Raw genomic sequence first — 18,683 nt, 5'->3', positions numbered from 1 at the left:
GTTTACGAAGCCAACCAACGACAAGACGTGCAAGCGACCATCATGGCAACCGCCGATCGACCCCAGGTACGAGATTCATCTATCCGCCCGTAGGTTTCGGTAGCCGTACGGACAGCGATGGACGAAAGCTGATGACGGAACCATTTCAACACCATCGATCGCCGTCGATTGCCTTTCACCGTAGTTTTCAATCCGGGATGAGCGCAAGGTCCTGCGGAAGACTTCCAATGACGGGAATCTCGCAGCCGCCCGGGCCAGGTCGGCTGGGTTTAAAACTGAGCATGCGTGGACCGGTAATTTCCTCTCGGGCCGCCTTAACCCGGTCTGATTTATTTGCTCTTTCTTTTGACGTAAAAAAAAAAAAAAAAAAAAACTGAGTCGGGTACAAAAATTTTAAGCACGACGTCCTCGGCCAGTCGGAACCGGTTTATTGACCAAGTCCGTGGCGGATTTAGGAAGGACCGGTGATAATCCGGCTCCCTAAGGTTAGGAAATTACCCTTATAATACCCGGAAGACTCTTTGAAGAGAATTTATATGGAATGTTTTATTTTAAAAAAGTATTATCTCTATCTCTATCTCGGATTTTAGGACTACGGTCGGCTCAAGTCTCTTGGAAAATAGCTAGGAAAATTTCATTTGATTTAACGGGAATCGACCCGTCAACTATAGTTTTTTTTTTTTTTTTTTATCTGACCAAAAAAACATTTTATTTATTTATTTATTTATAAATTTTGTTTTATTTTTCCTCCCGATTATCCATATTTTTTCCCGGAGAAGAGTACATTTCCATTTTTTCACCAGCCAATCTTCTCAGTTCAGGCCGTAGTCCTCACTGCAGCGGATCCGTCGTCTCTCCCCCCCTCGCAGCACGCGTTTCCGGCCGCCGCCGTCCTCCACGGAGGAAGTTCTTCCGGCGCATCGCCGCGTCAGGTGCGCCTCCGCCCCGCATTCTCCGAGCTCCGCGCCGTCTTCCTCCGCTTCTCGCCGCTCGGTCGCGTCGATTCGGCCTCAGTTCCGGCTCGAAACTCGTGAGGCGTGTCTGCCGTTCAGATCTCTTCGTTCCTCCGGAACTTCGGATCTCGAACGCCGCCCTGCTTTTTGAGCTCTCGTGCTTCGGGCGCGAGCTTGCTCAGCTGCGCGCTCGTGCACATGCATGTAGATTTAGCGCTGCGCTTCGGCGGCTTCGTTCTTGTGTAGATTGTTGCGATGGCTTGCTTGCTGCTTTGATCGCTATCGTACTCTAACTCGATTGCCGACGGTAGAGTATTGAGCTATTCTGTGGCGTTTTTCGGTCCGATGTTTCCGATTTTGCGAAAATCAGGAGTGATCTGCTCGTGTTTTAGGTGGATTGCGGCTTTTAAAATTGCCGGTTTCGTCAGTGATTTAACTTCGTTTCGGTGATTATTGTTTTGTGAAGGGTTGGTTTTTATGGTGGAGCTGGAAGGATAATGCCAGGAGAGAAGCGATGAAGAACCTGAGAGACAGGTGCAGGGTGGTGACTCTGGTCATTTTGGCCATACTGGTCGGGCTTTTAGGTTTTTACGGTTTGGTGAAGCCCGTTTCTAATGGATGCGATATGACGTATATGTACCCGACGTATATCCCGATATCGGCGCCGCAAAATGTCTCATCGGGGAAGTATGGGTTGTATCTGTATCACGAAGGGTGGAAGAAGATCGATTTCGCAGATCACCTCAAGAAGCTTAATGGCATGCCGGTTCTTTTCATTCCAGGCAATGGCGGCAGCTACAAACAGGCAAGCCGTTTCTGAGTATTGTTCAGCTTGAGTTTACTAGTATCTTGCTCCCCTCCCCAAATGCTGCCACTGCCGCATGCATTCATTATTTACGGTTATCTTTTTGATAAATGTTTAAGGTAGCAATAAGGTAATGTGGGCCTAGTGTATGCTTCTAGCAGCTATAGCTGAGAGTGAAGCTATGAGTTGCTGGTCTAAAGAATTCGTTAGCTAGTTGATTGGCAAGATCAAATTCTCGACAGAGGGAAGAATAGGCAATTCAGGCTCTTACATGCGATTCAGTTGTTCCTTCCTGTGAACATGATATAGCATTGATTTAGGGTTTGCCAGTTTATAATTAGCAAATGATCCAACGACATCCTCCATCCCATAGCAAGTGCACATACTACGACCGTTCTAATGCTTTCAGTGAGTTGTCACAATATACAGTCCTATGTTGCAGAGTCTTTTTTATACAGGATCCCTTGTGTGCATGACTCCCTCCTTGACTTCATATGTCGGGCATGTTTGTCAGTTTGCTTCTGATTATTCTTTGGCGATATTATGCCTAGACTTGAGTATATTGTTCATTTCCTATAAATTAGGTCTGGATATGCCTTCACATTTTGACAGGAGTATCTGGAAGGTGATTTATTAATTCTAACTACTTTTTACATTGTAGTTTTTGCCCTGGTTTCAAGCCGTTCCAAATTAATACCCCCTCATAGTACAGGATTGTTGGCGATATTCGTCCTGTTTTCTTAGAAGTCCCTGCACATACCATCTAGAAGGAAAATGTTGCACTTTCCATATCTAAAAAGAGGCACACATTCAAATTTTCTGAAGTGGAAGTATTTTGAGATGTTACAGTTTCCTGAAATTGTAACTTTCTGAGTTGTTTAGGTTTGGGACCAGGATTAAAAAACAAATTGTGGAGCCAAGTTTTATGCAATTCAATTGGAGTTAATTTGCTTGAAACAGTTAAGTTAGGAAGCTAATTTAAATTTTTTTCTCTTCTCTGATTATTTTGCCAATGTAGGAATATGGATACCTGTCCATATCTGCTGGGTGAGTGTGTATTGGCTCTTGAGCACTCTCAATTAATGTTGCATGCTATTTTAAGGTTGTTATCCGCTACAAAGAGGTCCCCAGCGTTGGGGGGAAAATGGGACTTGGCTTTTACCAGTTAACATAGATTTGATTTTCTTCTTTGCTCAAATTGATTGTGATTCAGTAATCACAGGTGACTCAATCTTTTGGATACTCTGAGAGTTTGAATCTAATTTCTATTTACCCTCCTTTGCAGGTGCGATCCCTGGGAGCAGAATCTGATAGGGCATATCAAGGAGGCCCTCTTGAGCGTACCTTTTACCAGGAAGCTTCCCTAACTCCTGAAGAAGGAGGACTGGACATGGATGTAGCAGGCCTGCAGTTACCCAGTCAATATTCGCGTCGGTTGGATTGGTTTGCTGTGGATCTCGAAGGTGAACATTCTGCAATGGATGGTCAAATACTTGAAGAACACACTGAATATGTTGTGTATGCCATTCACAGGGTATCTAGTTTTCTACTTTTCCATCTTTTTTTGTAATATGAAAGGGTTGAGTACACAGGAATGATGGCATTTAAGTTGCTATTTACGGTGCAGAAGAATAGGGTGTCTTGAAATTGCATGAGAAATGTTGTCATGCGCTTCTGTTAAAGTGTAGATTTGTCAGTTAGGTCTTTTACTTTTCTTTTGACACCAATCCTCTATGCATATCACGAAGTTCATCAGTACCTCAACTAGCTTTGAAACTATATCATGCTACTTTTAATAATGCAAACATTTAAACTTAAAATGTTTTTATTGCCTTGTCATCCTGGTACAATGTCAACACCAAAATAGAAATTTGCTTAAACACATAGCAGGAATTGCGGTTCTGTTCAGAAGCTTTTATTGGCAGCTCTCCCTCTGCTTGACTTGATTCTGACTTGATGCATTTGCTGAAGAATTTCTTGTTCTAAGTCAATTGTGTTCTGGCACTATTGCTCTTATTAAAATATTGGGCTATTGTGTCGTCTTTGCTGGCCTTATAGTTGACCTTTGGATGCTCTCTTATCCTAGCAAGATGCATGTTGACATTGATGACACTGCTGCCATAGGAGTAAAAATAGAAGCTAGAGCATAATAAGTGGGAGGATAAGGAGGAGGAGGAGGAGCAGCAAGCAACAACAGGATCATAGGAGGATGAGTAGTAGTAGCTGGAGCCACTGGAGGATGTCTAACAATTAGTTAGGTTATTAGATGTTTTCGTTTGGGAATAGTGGTCACACGGAGAGGAGGATGTCGGATAGCTTTTTAAGTTAAGATCACGATTAATTGATAGTAGAATGGTATAAATAGTCTCAAGATGGCAAATTTGGTTCTTACTTTTATGTCGGTGCCAATTCTTTACATGCCTTATGAAGCTGGATCACTATCTTGTCTAGCTTTGAAACGTTTGTGCTACGTGATCTTCTGTTGGTGTTTAGGGCTGCTACTTTATATAGTTGGTAAGCATTGCTTTGGATGGAAGCAGTTGATTCAATTCTAGAACTTCATAGGAGAATATACATTTCGCAAAGATTCCATTTTATATCTGTCTCTCCATCTTTCTCTGCCTCTTACTAAATATGATTAACCCAACATCACACCTTCAAAGTTTGCAAAGCCAATTTTCAGTACCTTGCTCGAATTGGAGGTTTTAACTTCAAGATAAGCTTCTGAGAAAGCAATCACAATGAAGTCTCAACACTGAAGAGAGTGCTCCAAAAGGAAAGCTTAAATACACGTGTCGTCATTATTCCAGAGCCATATTAGCTGCTCATATCTCTACTCTACTTAAGCCAACTTAATGAGCTTGCTGTAGAATCTCCTGTTTAAAAGTGTTCATTTTCTGAATTCAATGCTATTTGTCATATTAGTCTATGGGGCTGACATCGGATTTTAATAGCCTTACAGTCCTCAGATGGCTCTCTTGTACTACTGACATGCATTTTTTTTCCTCTCCCTACCGACTTTAGAACCCCAGAGATGGGTTTTGAGAAAGTGCTCACAAGGCCATCAGACCATAGGGAAATTGAGTAATGGTGTGCATGTTGATTGTGCAAGAGTTTTCTAATAGTTGTATTAGTTGTTGGGGTGGCAATTAATGTGAAAATAATAGTAGCAGTGACTGGAGGATGAGGAGGAGGAAGAGTCATACATAATGATTTTATGGCTTAAAAAAGTTGATGCATCATTGTTAATTTTTCAACCTTTAATGTTGCAGATATTGGATCTATACAAAGAGTCTTGGGATGCTCGTGCAAGGGAACATGCTGCAATCTCTGGGATTTTGCCAAAAAGTGTCATATTGGTTGGCCATTCCATGGGTGGTTTTGTAGCTAGAGCAGCCATTGTTCACCCACATCTTAGGAAATCGGCTGTTGAAACTATTTTAACGCTTTCCAGTCCGCATCAGTGAGCTCTGTTGCCTTTAACATGCTAGCTAAGTTGTACATTTCTTTGTATCTATTGTCCTTGATGAAATGCATCGTGTAGGTCTCCTCCATTAGCACTGCAGCCATCACTGGGGCACTATTTTGCACGAGTAAATGAAGAGTGGAGAAAAGGTTATGAGGTGCAAACCAATCAAGCCGGGCGTCAGGTGTCTGGTCCTGCACTATCTAAAGTTGTCATAGTCTCTATTACTGGTGGAATTAATGATTATCAGGTATTTCTTCATCACAGATCTGCTGTTGCTTGCTTAGGTTTCAATTTCTTTGGTCGATATTTTAATTACATGAGGAGCTTAAGAAATATAAGATTGGTCTTGTATTCAGTAGAAATATGCTGTAAGTATAGAATAAGTATGTATTGTTCATGCATGTTATTTCCTTGTAAACAATGTTGACTACTTGCTTGGGAGAACTAGGGCATCCCTTCTTCAATGCATGCTAGGATATATATTGGATGCAATATGAATATAATTTACAATTTATATGGACGTGATGTCTGGGAAGCGAAATATAATCTTCATAGGAATAGAAACTTCTTGCCTGGACTGTGGTGTGGCACTTTTTTCAGGGCTGTTTGTAACTTCGGCATGAGGCAGTTAAACTGTCTTCAGGCATTTTATAATAGTAGGTTTCCAAGGGGAGGGGAAGATATAAGGGTTTTAATATTTTCCCGAAATGTCAAAGATATGGGGAAAGATTAAAAATTTCATTGATATATTGCTTAGGACATCATTATAAGAATACAAAGAGCGGCTTAAGGGTATCCTTGCCTTCATCTTGCTTGGTTGCAGACAATAAGAGCCTGTTTGATAAATTTCTATTTCTCAAAATTTCTGTTCTTTTGTTCCCCAGAACAGAAAGAACAGAAATCTGTTTGTTAATGTCAACTAATTTTTCTATTCCCCGGAATAGATCAATGGCTAGAGAATAGATTTGGAACATAAACAAGAAGTAAAAAAATTTTACTTATTTGTTCCTGGAACAGTGTTTCAAACAAGTCATTTTCTTTTCTTTTTCTATTTTCTTCTTTTTCATCCTCTAGCCAGTCACCTGACCTCAGTGATGGCTGGTCGCTGAGATCCGGCTACCAGCCAGAGATGAGGTCGGCCTTGCTTTGCTAGGTGAGGCTCGACTGTTGAGGTCAAGATCATGCCTTGCCATGGCCCAGTGGAGCCAACTTTGCAGTGGCTGGGCGATGTCAGCCTCACTGGTGGCTACATGAGGCTTGGTGAGCCTTGCCAGATCTTGCATGTGTGACCTTGTGCTCCATGACCATGTGCACAAATATGTACATCACAACAAAACACACTTTTTACGAACAGAAATATAGAAAAACACATAGTAGACCATCAGACGACCAAAGACCAGAAGAATTCTAGAAGTACATCAGCATTCATCAATTTTTACTGATCATCACCCCTAAGCCATGCAACCACCGACTATGAAAGCCAAAACAAGGAGAGAACCAGAGAATTAACGTGTAAAGTGATAGCCTGTCTGGGGGCCTTTTCGTCCACTAGCTCTCAAGCCAAGTTGTTGTTTTGTATTAAAAGCCAGTGGCCCAGAAGCAGAAGCTGATCCTCCCACAGCATTTTAGCTGAGCTTCTGTCCTATGAGCGGACTTAAACATGAAAGATTGTGAATTGCTCTTTAAAGTGGAAAATATAAAACAATAATGGAGTTTTGTCTAAGTTTTTACTTTTTTGGAGTGAACTCATAAATATGATAGCTTTACGCCTTACAACTTCTCAACCATTAGCTTATACTCATTTTTGCTTTTCCAGGTTCGCTCAAAGTTAGAATCACTTGAAGGTATTGTTCCAAGCGCTCATGGCTTTATGATCACTAGTACAAGCATGAAAAATGTGTGGCTGTCAATGGAACATCAAGTTATTCTGTGGTGCAATCAATTAGTTGTGCAAGTGAGTGCAATTTTTCTAAGCAAAATTGGAAATCCATTTTGGTCTGTAACATACACTTCTGAGGACATCTGCTGCTATTTAGGTATCACACACCCTCCTCAGCTTGATTGACTCAAAAACGGGTCAGCCTTATGATGATACTCGTAAACGACTAGCAATATTCTCGAAAATGCTGCGGAGTGGTGTAGCGCAAAGTTTTGATCAGATGAAGCAATCACAAACATCTATGCAGTCAAGTCTGTTTCCCACTATAGGTGAAAGAGGTCAGGCTGCTAAAGTCCCCTATCTTAAGTTACTCCTCTTTCTTAATTTTTGTATAAATTTTCTGTATGTTTCAGGTTTAATTGTCTAGAGAAACTGGGGAGATGATTAGACTATAAAAGCAAAGTCCTAAGAAGAATTGATTCTGTTTGTAATCCAATAATTGTTTCAAAGAGCTACATTACTCTTGAGCTTGATTTAATCTTGCAAAGGACATGTTATTAGAAAATATTAAAATATCCAGAAGTGTAACACCCTGTGCACATTTACCTTTGCTTTTGTTTCTTCTTATATAGAAGAACCGAAAATAGAACATTTAAAGAGAAATCTGGTTTCGACTGTGCATCCTTGGCTATTCTTAATTTGTTTGTGTATGTTCGAATAGTTTTTGGCACGTTGCAATTAATTGGAGATTTGTTGGAGCCATCTAATTTTGACTTTGTATACTTGAATAATTTTTTTTTTTTTTTTTTTTTTTTTGGGGTATGTAAAGTATGTTTGATTACTATTTGGCACATTGGCATTAATTATGGGATCTATTATACTTTAGCTGTGAAATGTTCTCAAAGAAACTGGTGAGTTTATGTGGTCTCTTATTTCTGTATTATCTCACCACAGTTAGTAAGTCAAGAAGTCTACAGCCCTTTTTTTGGAGTGCCATGTCTTCATCTCCTTGTGTTAGTTTTATTTTGGATTTGTATGAACACGTTGTCTTGATACAGCTTTATCGATTTATATGTCTTCATTGCAGGATCTCAAGTTCACACGTTACCTGAATGTCCAGCCAATGTTCAATGGAGTAATGATGGCCTTGAAAGGGATCTGTACATTCAAACAAAGACAGTTACAGTTTTGGCAATGGATGGGAGAAGACGATGGTTAGACATTCAAAAACTGGTTAGCTTAACCCTTGTTTACCTACAGTTTGCATTGTCATCTTTGAATTTTAACATGAATAAAAATCTGGGAAGATAACAATGATAGCCATTTAGCTTTGAGGTCACTTTCAGTTCTACTGGATTGATGCTAATTTCAGTAGTGTGTGTCACTTCCCAGAATCAGTAACTTGTTTACATTGGACCCATGGTATGTCAAAGTTTTGACAGAAAGTTATGTCTGTCCAGGTGGATGGTTTATAATGACATGACATGCACGTAGCAATGCCATGACATCTGGCGTTGAGCTCTTTTTATTTTTTGGCTCCTTTCGTACATGGGTTGGCAACCCTTAGTGCCTTGTAGTGAATTTCTCTACTAATAAATAAATAAATAAATAAAGATGGAAGAACAGTGTGGCATGCCAAAGTGACCTTCCACATTGGTTCTTGCCACTTCTTGAGCTTTACTGAGTTGGATTACTGTTAGATTTATCACATGTCGGATGACTGTAATAGGGCTGCAGTCTAATGATTTGTTGGTTTAGCATGGTGTTATGGACTGTGATAAGTTAGCTTTTTCTGAAAGCTATCTCCAAAGAAAAGATTCTACCTTGGGTATTTGGTTGGGAAGCTTATTGGAATGTATTCTTACTTTGGGCAATTTGAGAAGATCGAAGTGTTGGTCAGTAGGTGCTTCCTATGCAAAAAGAAGTAAAGGATGAAGAAGCCGCCATACATCTTCTTTCACACTATCCAGGGATGAGAACTTTGAGGTTCCTCTTATGCTTCTCTAGGGCTATGCTGGGTCTAATAATTCAAGACTTGTGGGCATGACAACATTTTCAAATCTCTGGTATTAAATAAGCTTCCTCGGTCTGGAAAAAAATGGAATGAGAAAGCTTTTGAATGACAAGACTGCAATACCCAAGAACTTACTGAAAATTAATTTGAATTTTCTTTTGGTGCAGTGGGAGTTTGCTCTTGGATTTAGATGCTTTATTTCAGACTGTCGATCTCTTGTTTTGTAGATATGCTCTCTTTGGTTTTGAGCTCCTTTCTTAAATGCTTTGGCATTCCCTTGTTGCTTCGCAGTGAATATCTCCAATTAAAAATTATGACATGTGGATACGATATGTCACTTTTCCATCAGGACATTGGAAAGAATGTCAATATAATGTGGACAATTGAATGATCTAGTCCAGTGCAATGCTAAATAGAAATTGAACTTGAGTGATAAGAAAAACAAATGTCCAACTTGACTGACCTATGAGATTAATCCAATATAGTTTGAGGCTCCTACTTCTAAGAGCTTCATGGTGTCTCAAGTTTGCAGTTCATTGCTGGATGACAATCTATCTTCTGCATCTTCCATTGTATGATATAGATCCTGCATCATGATGGTTACACCTTGCTTTTAGAAAGAAAGGGAACATGATTATGACACCTTGTCCAGTGAGTTGCCATTCAGTGTGTTGAAGTCTTCCACATCGCTTGTCCATGGGATTTCAATGGACCTTATATTCATCCAGTTTCTCTTCACCTATAGGCTTAAGCTTTTAGGTTGGACATTTTAACATGGTAATGAAACCAAGTTTTGCCCACAATATATTTCACGTGTGAGGCTCCTGTTTGTCAATTTCATGTGCCACTTTCAATCCCATTTGTCCAAATGTTCTTGTCCCTGTTCTTAGGTTACATCTTCTTTTATTGAGAGTTTTTAAATGCCAAGTATCACTATTCTTAGATTATGTGCAATTTCAGAATTGTTCTATGTGACATTCTTCAGCATGACTGAAATAGGTCTATCTTGTCCCTTTGACTTCCAATTTCATTTTATTTTTCAAAATCTTGGCTGCAATGATGTGGTGAGCCTATATATGAAATTTTCTGAAGTTCATCAAAGCCAATTTAAATATTCTATAAGAAGAAGGTGAATTTTATTTGGCAGATCCTCTATCTTTGTTGGTTTTGCTATTCAGAGAGTGTTTCAATTCGATATTATAATTTATGACACTGTGTGGTGCACTAGCTCTTGACATCCTCATTACAAATTTCATGACTAGATTAGCACTTTTCAGATAAAGCAGCTTAAAGTTTTTTCATCTGTAGGGATCTGATGGGAGAAACCATTTCGTACTAGTCACAAACCTTGCTCCCTGTTCTGGCGTTAGACTTCATCTTTGGCCTGAAAGGGGAAAGTTACCATTGGACTTCCCAGTGGATAAACGAGTACAAGAGGTGACTTCAAAAATGGGGCATATTCCATCAGGGCCTGCACCAAGGCAGGTAATCATCTGCATCTATTCATGTCAGATTACGCGTTGGAATATACACTGTTATATTGTTCTTCTCCCTCCCAGTCAAAACTGAGCCTTATGTTATTAATAGGAAGAATGGGATCCTTAGATGATAAATCGAGAGGTAAAGTTAGAAATTGATCTACATAGAGGTCAAAGATGCTAGATGTTTCGAGCTTTAACTCTGGTATGAATTGTTTCTTCTATCAGATTGAACCAGGTAGTCAGACTGAGCAACCACCTCCATCTGCTGTCTTTATGTTGGGTCCCGAGGATATGCGCGGTTTCAGATTTCTAACTATTTCTGTTGCACCCCGTCCGGTATTGCTTCTCTTCTATCCTATAGAATCTTCCTTCAAATGCATCGATGCCTTAGTAGATTAATGGCTTAACGTTATTCCTTATCATCTCTGTCTTCTCAAGTTTTCTTCATATGGATACTGGTTGGACTGCAAATTGTTTTATCACATGGAATATGTCTTAGAATACAAAGCACCATAGTTTTGTCACCATTTTTTTTTTTAATATATATTTAGAACTTGTAGGGAAGATTTTCTAATATAAGTTTGGACAAAAGGAGCTAGAAATCGTTACTTCTAAGTTGTCATGGAAGAATTTTTTTTCATTTTAAAGTAAATTATAGCTCAATTATTCATCTCAGTAATAAGCTTCTTGGGAACTGTAATTCCAATTAGAGTATTTCCAGATACTGCGTTGCTTTTGTGGACCAGTAACTACCTTTATCAATGACATTATTAAAAATAAGGTTTGCACTCTCTTCTTCATTAAACTTCATCCAAAAAACTCATTAAATGAAGGGAAAGACACATTCAAGTGCAAGCTTCCTCCAAGGAAAAAAAAATTGTCGTTTCTTTTATTCTTATTGGAATTATAACCTGCACTAGGGTAGAAATGTAGAACTTTGGAGGATTTTATCATCTGTAAGCGAGTGCATGCTTGTCTGCAGGGACTGAGTATTTCTCACCATATGAATGCTTTTTCGCTTTATGCTGTAATAGTTTTTTGAAAAATTGAGATTCATGCATGACTTCCTCTATTCAGAGCATCTCAGGAAGACCTCCACCAGCAGCTTCCATGGCAGTTGGGCAGTTCTTTGATCCAGAGGAAGGGCAAAAGGAGTTATCTCCTCTCACGTTGTTGTCCTCTAGCTATTCTCAAAAGGTTGGTTCTTTTAGTGATAGAAAATGCTAAGAACTTTTTAAATGGGTTTGATTTGTTCATTCTGATGACTGACCTTTGACTGGTGGACTTGTTAAGCAGGAAATATTTTTGAAGGAGGATCATCCTATTGCTTTTAATCTGTCCTTTGGAATTAGCTTAGGCATTTTGCCTGTTACATTGTCTTTGAAAACTGCGGGTTGTGGCATAAAAGATTCCGGGCTGCCAGTTGAAGAGGCTGGCGATACTGAAAATAGCAGTATGTTTCCTTTGCTTTAAATTCCTAATACCATTTTACTATGTTACCATCTGCATGGTAGTGAACTAAATTACTTCAGCAACCTCATGACCACCTATTCTGGTGGCCATGCAGTGCCAGAAATCTTGAGCTGAGCCACTTTATTTAATAAGTGAAGGTTTCCAAACAATATTCTACTTTACCATGTCAATAAACGTGATGTTCAAATATCTTTCAGTTACTGTACCGATTGATTTTACTGGCAAAATACAAGTCAAGTTTGGATTGCCTCTTTGATTTTTATTTTTTTTTAACAAACGAATAAACAAAGAACCAAATTTTTGTCTTAATATAGAATGATAGACTAAAGCCAGCTCAAATACTGACTTTTGTCTTTTTGGGAGGGGGTTGTATTGATGTTGCATCAGTTGATGTTATCGTGACATCCTAATGATGTCTACTCTGGTTTGGAGCCTTAGTTCTCTCTTTCATCAACTTAGAGCTTTGTAAGTTTTAGGTTTCTGGAGTAGATTTCATTGTGTCTCTGTTTTGGAATTTTCAGCCTTCAATAACAAAACACATTAGGACAATTGGAAAATGGTATAGTATTTACATCGAGATACCGCCATAAAAATCATATTTCCCTTTCATGAATCTCTGCGAACTTTTAAATGCTCCATAGATTTTTTGGGAAGATTACTTTAGATTGCATTCATCAGTCTAAATTTATCCAATTGTACCCATATGTTCTTAGCAATTCCTTACGTCACAACTGATATTTTACTTTCAAACTATGAATCAGCAAGAGGGCAGATTCTATAATAAGGTCCAGCAATTTGTTGTCGAGCATTTGTGTTTACAAGGGAGTCATACTTTATATTAGCTGTAGAGTATATACTCTTCCAATGCATCTTGAAATTCTCCAAAGTATCTGGTCTTTTCTAGTACAGAAATATCACTAGATTCCCAGATATTCATGGGAGTCGGGCCATCATGATTCTGCCTGCTTCCTTGGTGAAATATGGTTGGTATGAGTCATGAAACTGTTGATGTCATCCAAGGACTATTATCCGCAGCCTCCAGATGCTTCCTTTTGGGCTTAGATGGTAAAATTGTAAAACTGCATATAACCTTTTTGGTGTGAATGATGGTAGCTGTTGAGTTCATGGTACTTTAATTCTGTTAATGTTGATTTAGCACTTAGAGTTTTTCCTTTTGCAGCTGGGTTATTTGTTTCCTGCTATTGCAGGACTCTGCAAATTGCGCTGCTTCCCACCTGTGGCGCTTGCTTGGGATGTTACGGCGGGACTTCATGTCATTCCAAATTTTTACACCGAGACAATTGCTGTAGATTCCGCACCAGCACTTTGGAGTTCAACTCAAGAGTCTGATAAAAGCACTATTCTGCTACTGGTATGTTGGAAGTCTCGTACTAATGTGCTGCAATTGCTTGAGAGTTACTTCAAAATGTAACTAGCTACACTACAGAAAGTACTATTCTTTGTTTTTTGTGCACTGAAGGTTTTCTGGGGATTCATTACTCATATTTGTTGCAGGTGGATCCTCACTGTTCATACAAAAGCAGCATTACCATCTCATTTACTGCAGCTGCCAGCAGATTTTTACTTCTGAATAGTTCACAGGTGATGATTCTAGTGTAGTCAATTTATATAAGCGTCAATCAGATCAATGTTTCCGAAACCCTTTTGGATTTTCTAGGGTATATGTAGGGCAGCGATGTTACTTTCTGCCTTTTGTCCTTGCTTGAGTCACACTAAAAATGCTCTTCTGATTTTAATTTTATAAGGAATATGGCAAAACATTTTGCTTTTGATGGACTTGTTCTTTAGCTGCAGTCAGGTTCTCTCCGTTTGTTGGTTGATAAATGGTGACTATAGTTCATGAGAATATGCATTGATATATATGTGCTTTTTTATGTGGACTGGCAGTCTGGCCACTACCTAGGATTAGGAAGTACTTGTATTTTGAGATGAAATGTTGTTTCTGAGCGTGTTTTTAATTTTAATTTTAATTTTATTTTTTGTTTCCATGAAATTTCTATTATAACAGTCAAATGAGCCCCCAAGATGAATCACCTTGCCCTTGATGTGAAGCCGGTGAATTTTCATGCTAAGATTACCTAACCGTGAATGCAATAACCAGTATTTACTTGTAAAGTAGGTTTTCCAGGTTATAGCGCAATTCATATTAGACATGAGTTATCCTGTCCCAGTTTCTATTTGAACTCTCTTTTTCCCTGAACTGCTGACTTAAAGATCTATAGTTTCCTGTCAATTATATAAGCCTGTGATAAATTTTGATCAAAGTTGGTTCTTTTAATGCAGATAATTGCTTTATGTTTTGCTGTCATCTTTTTTGCCTTAATGTGTCAAGCACATGCTTGGGATCTCGGTTCACCTATACCTTCAATGCTGAGAGCAGTTCAATCAAATTTGAGGATGCCCTTTCCGGCTTTGCTCCTGATTGTTGTGCCAATCTCAGTTGCCTTGCTACTCTCCCTGCTAATTGACCAATCAGTTCCTCCACTCAGCTTTATTGTCATCTCAACTCTTTGCTATTTACTTGCAAATGGTTTCATGATAATCTTTGTATCAATCTCCCAATTGGTCTTCTATGTGGCTGCTGTCGTGCAGATTTTCGTCAAGACGAGGTTCGTAATCATCTAGTTCATTTGATGGGATGGAATTTATTTCGGAATCTTTGAGAGTGAGTACCTATACATATCATGTTAAATGAAGAAGGAAAAGCCATCAAGTGCTCCAGCTCATCCTATTGAGTTGTGGCTCGCAAGTTGGGATGCCTTGTCTGAACCATAGGATGATAGAGCCCCTGAAATAGCAATTAGCTGTGATTTGTTCTCAGGTCTCCAGATTTTCTTATGAATTTAGAATGAACATAATGTATGTGACGTTCAGTGTTGCATGTGTCATTAGAGGCTCTTGTTAATTTGGAGATTTTGTAGATGTTGAATGAAGGTAAAACTGCAGGTGGCAATTGGGGGAGCGGGTCGAGCTGTTCCGTCAATTTACTAGTCTTTCTTCTGGTTTCTTCTCATTAAAGGTAATAGTAGCTTTCCTTAAATGAAATACCACTTTGTGTATTAAATGTCAAACAATTCTTATAAAGAGTTCTGCAGATTGTAATTTGCTTTCATTCCATAATTTTGTACCTTCAGCATTCCTTCTCTTGCCTGGTTCCTACTTTTCCTTGAACTCCTTGTGGGTATTTTGTCACTCCACTGGTTCACTTACTTCCATGTACTTGTTAAACAGGTGGTTCGGTTTGTTGCAGCAAATTCATCCCTGGTTATAGCAATGGTTGCAAGCACCTTGGTGTGCCTCGTCCATCCAGCATTGGGCTTGTTCATACTTGTTTTGCGTCATGCTTTCTGCTGTCATAGTGCTCTATGCAGGTGTGTAAATCATTGACACATTCTTCACATGTTGGGTTTAATAATTAATTATAATGAAATATTTGTTGCATATGTTGCAATGTATCATTTTCACGTAGTTATGAACACAAATGAGCATGTCCAAAGCAAAAGCAAAGAGACTTGACTGTTAAGATATTCATGGAAATTGTGGAATGTTTTCCATTGGTATTACTGCACTTAAGAGCAATTATCATTGCAAAAATTCCCTTCTCTGTACACGTGGTAGAACTTACCGTGGGTCCTTGTATATTGACATTTCATGAACAGCTAGTTTCAATTACCCAAGTAGAGCTATGTATGAAACATTTACCAATGTCATCTGTAATTTTTCAGCGTTGTCTTTGTTGAACACCAGTGTGCAGAGTGATATAATTACACTGCATTTAGGTCTCCTCTGAAAGACCTGTCACTGTTCAATTCATGAAGTAATATAATGTGTAGTGTGCGAGTAGATAACATTGACTAAGTGTAATGAACAAGGGTCTTGTGTACCTTGTGTACTTCAATATGGGGCTAGCTTGAGAACAATTCCATGGAATTTATGTAATCCAAAAAATAAGACGCAACATTTTTTTGATGAAGACAGCCCATTGTTGCATGATTGCATGATACTTTTGTCCTTGAACATGCCTGTTTTCTTTTCAATTATTTAAAGAGGTCAAAAGCAGTTGTTCTGCTTGCTATTCCATGTATAGAAGTGCAGCAGTGCCTGTCGAGTTGTCACCGAGGAAAGTAAGTATGGTCCCATAATTGGCTTTTTGGTCGCCTACAGCTCTGAGGAGTGCATAATGCCGATTATGATTGCTTACAGTTCACGTACATGGTCTACAAGGAAATGTAGCATTATATTCATTTTCTTTGTCTCATCGTGGCAAGTCTAAGAGTTGCTCCATTGTTTCTGTAACAGTTCTTTTACGGCTTCATTTCGCAGTCGTACACAAAGGATGGACTTTTCAGAATATGAAAAGGATGTCAGTGACAGGCCTACCCAATTTTCTGTTGATTCTGATCATAAATCCAGGGATTCCTTTTTGGGAGACAACTACTCTAGTAGTCCGGAATCAGCTGGAAGTTTTGTAGACACGCAGTTAGACTTCTTCCATCACCGGCATGGCTTGCTGACGTTACATCTTTTGGCAGCACTCATGTTTGTCCCATCACTTGCGGCTTGGTGGCAGGTATATACCCTATGCCTTCGAAGATTTTAAAAACACCATAATGCTCCCGTATCTAGTTTCATGCTTTGACCTTCGAATGCAGAGGGTTGGGACGGGTCAGAGCTTCCCATGGTTGCTTGATTCAGTTCTTTGCATCTGCGTCATCCTTCATGGTACTTGCAATCCAAAGCCTGACTCGACTTTCTTCTCTTTTCCCTCATCAAGCATCCTTGGTGGGGAATTGAGAATGTATTACATCTACCAATTCGCTGGGTGCTATTCTTTTCTCTCTGGTCTGGCCTTGGCTCCTTACAGAGTTTTCTACGCTATGGCCATGGTCGGGTTATTTTCATTGGTGTTGAATGTCTTACAGAAGAGAAGCAGGGAAAAAGGAGAAGCGCATGTAAAAAGGAGGAAGCATTCTCACAGACACTAAGATAATGTCAACTAAAACTGTAAGCTTCGCAATTTCTCGCGGTATGTGAATTACATTGATTTTTGCAAGGCAAGGCTTAATTTGCCAGATTCTTGTTGAGTGTAATATCTTTGTGTGAGGAAGAGGTAGGAGATGGAATTCAGATTGTAGGAAAAATTTTGTACTCTTGGGGCTTCAGCCCCATTCAACTGTGAAAGCGCCTTTGTGAGGGATATTGGCGAACTCTGTTGGTGTCAATAGAAAGAAGTCAATCTGCAGCCTTTGCCCAGTGGCAATCTTCTAAATGTTGGGTGTATGTATTGCCTATATAACACTTCTGAAGAGGTCAACAAAGATGGGATCTCTGCTAGCTTTTTGTTGACAAAATTGTTGAAATACTGTCTCCTGGGAATCTTCAACATAGAAAGAGACTTCAAGGCTTATAGCACGTGGTGCGCGGGTTAGGTGATACTAATCTGAGTCCTGATTTCAAGAACACAAAACCCTCCACCAGGAATGCCTCAATCTATTGATTTTCTTGTTCCCGCGTCAGAAACTCAAGACACCTGTCTGATGAGTGTCTAGTATCAGCCTCCACCAGCTTCTCTCGAGTGCCTATTTACTCTGTGTGCTATCTCTCTCTCTCTCTCCATATATATATATATGTAGAGTAACATGGCTCTCTTGGTAATAGCGAGAGATGGTTATCGGTTGGTTGAATAGTCAAAACGAAGCTCCTCCCCAGGATGAAGACCATCCCTGATGATGACAAACCGATAACCATCTCTCGCTATTACCAAGAGAGCCATGATATATATATATATATATATATTATATATATATATGGAGAGAGAGAGAGCTTCCTCGATGGGCTCGTGTCTACCCGACAAGCTTCTGGCTTCCACTTCAAGAAATCTTTTTTCAAGACTAATTGAATTGGAGATGACAGGAGGCATTCAAACTTTAGTTAATACCCTTGACGGGGAAAAATTTACTCAGCCTCGAAATCGAAGTCCAGATTAGAAAAAAGGGGAAGTAAATCAAGTCGTCTGCTGGTTCTATCAAAGAGAAACAATAAGTACAAAGAGAACATAGCATTGAATGGTCCACCAAGTTCGCCCGTAAATTCTTCGAATTCGGCTCCTTTCCGGTCCCCTATTATAAACCTCAACTGAAATCCATCCCTTTTGGCACGTTTCGTCAATCATCCGAAACAAGTACCGAATCACTCCATCCTTTCCACTCTGACAAAACCTCTCAGCCCATGCACACATTGGTCTCTAATACTGGTAAAATCATCGACTATCTTGTCTTCTATCTTACAAGAAACCATACATGTTAAATGGCCTCAGAAGGAATGATCTCCAACAAATTTCAGTACTAGTTCACGACTTCACGTTGTCGTTTAACTTATTTTGCCTCGGTCGGATATAAAACAACATGGCACTCGCTTCCTCCTATAGGAGCCATGAGTCAATTTTCATTAAAGAAAGAAAAGTTGCAGCAAATCTTGTCTGTTCCCCTTTTTTTTTCTGTACTCAAGACTGTTTCATTTCGACAACAGCTACAATGTGCAAATTGTATGATCATTGTGTAGTGTCAAAACCCAACACTTCACACTTCT

At 39.4% G+C, this 18,683-nt stretch overlaps 1 protein-coding gene across 3 annotated transcripts; it reads left to right on the top strand.

Annotated features, from left to right (window-relative positions):
- Nucleotides 1-798: 798 nt before the first annotated feature.
- On the top strand, nucleotides 799-17,429 carry LOC104422672 (hypothetical protein). 3 transcript variants are annotated; one of them, XM_039303413.1, is made up of 19 exons: nucleotides 799-932; nucleotides 1,420-1,758; nucleotides 3,044-3,292; nucleotides 5,031-5,221; nucleotides 5,303-5,474; nucleotides 7,044-7,181; nucleotides 7,264-7,444; nucleotides 8,194-8,339; nucleotides 10,429-10,605; nucleotides 10,827-10,937; nucleotides 11,679-11,798; nucleotides 11,898-12,054; nucleotides 13,283-13,446; nucleotides 13,590-13,676; nucleotides 14,379-14,704; nucleotides 15,042-15,114; nucleotides 15,327-15,466; nucleotides 16,395-16,665; nucleotides 16,748-17,429. In XM_039303413.1, exons 2-19 carry the CDS (start codon nucleotides 1,468-1,470, stop codon nucleotides 17,078-17,080), a joined length of 3,327 nt encoding a protein of 1,108 aa, XP_039159347.1. In that variant the 5' UTR covers nucleotides 799-932; nucleotides 1,420-1,467; the 3' UTR covers nucleotides 17,081-17,429. The 3 variants fall into 3 exon arrangements, with proteins under 3 accessions (XP_039159347.1, XP_039159348.1, XP_039159349.1); XM_039303414.1 differs by having other exon boundaries at nucleotides 11,895-12,054; nucleotides 16,419-16,665; XM_039303415.1 differs by lacking the exons at nucleotides 799-932; nucleotides 1,420-1,758 and having other exon boundaries at nucleotides 3,087-3,221; nucleotides 11,895-12,054.
- Nucleotides 17,430-18,683: the final 1,254 nt, after the last annotated feature.

This window comes from Eucalyptus grandis, chromosome 10, assembly GCF_016545825.1.
Source record: "Eucalyptus grandis isolate ANBG69807.140 chromosome 10, ASM1654582v1, whole genome shotgun sequence".
NCBI lineage: Eukaryota > Viridiplantae > Streptophyta > Magnoliopsida > Myrtales > Myrtaceae > Eucalyptus > Eucalyptus grandis.
This window is presented reverse-complemented; position numbering and strand designations above follow the sequence as displayed.

Coding starts and splice junctions, on each gene's coding strand:
- LOC104422672 (XM_039303413.1), top strand. CDS start 1,468: ATGAAGAACCTGAGAGACAGGTGCAGGGTGGTGACTCTGGTCATTTTG. Junction 7,182..7,263: donor GCAATCAATTAGTTGTGCAA/GTGAGTGCAATT, acceptor GCTGCTATTTAG/GTATCACACACCCTCCTCAG. Junction 16,666..16,747: donor CACTTGCGGCTTGGTGGCAG/GTATATACCCTA, acceptor CTTCGAATGCAG/AGGGTTGGGACGGGTCAGAG.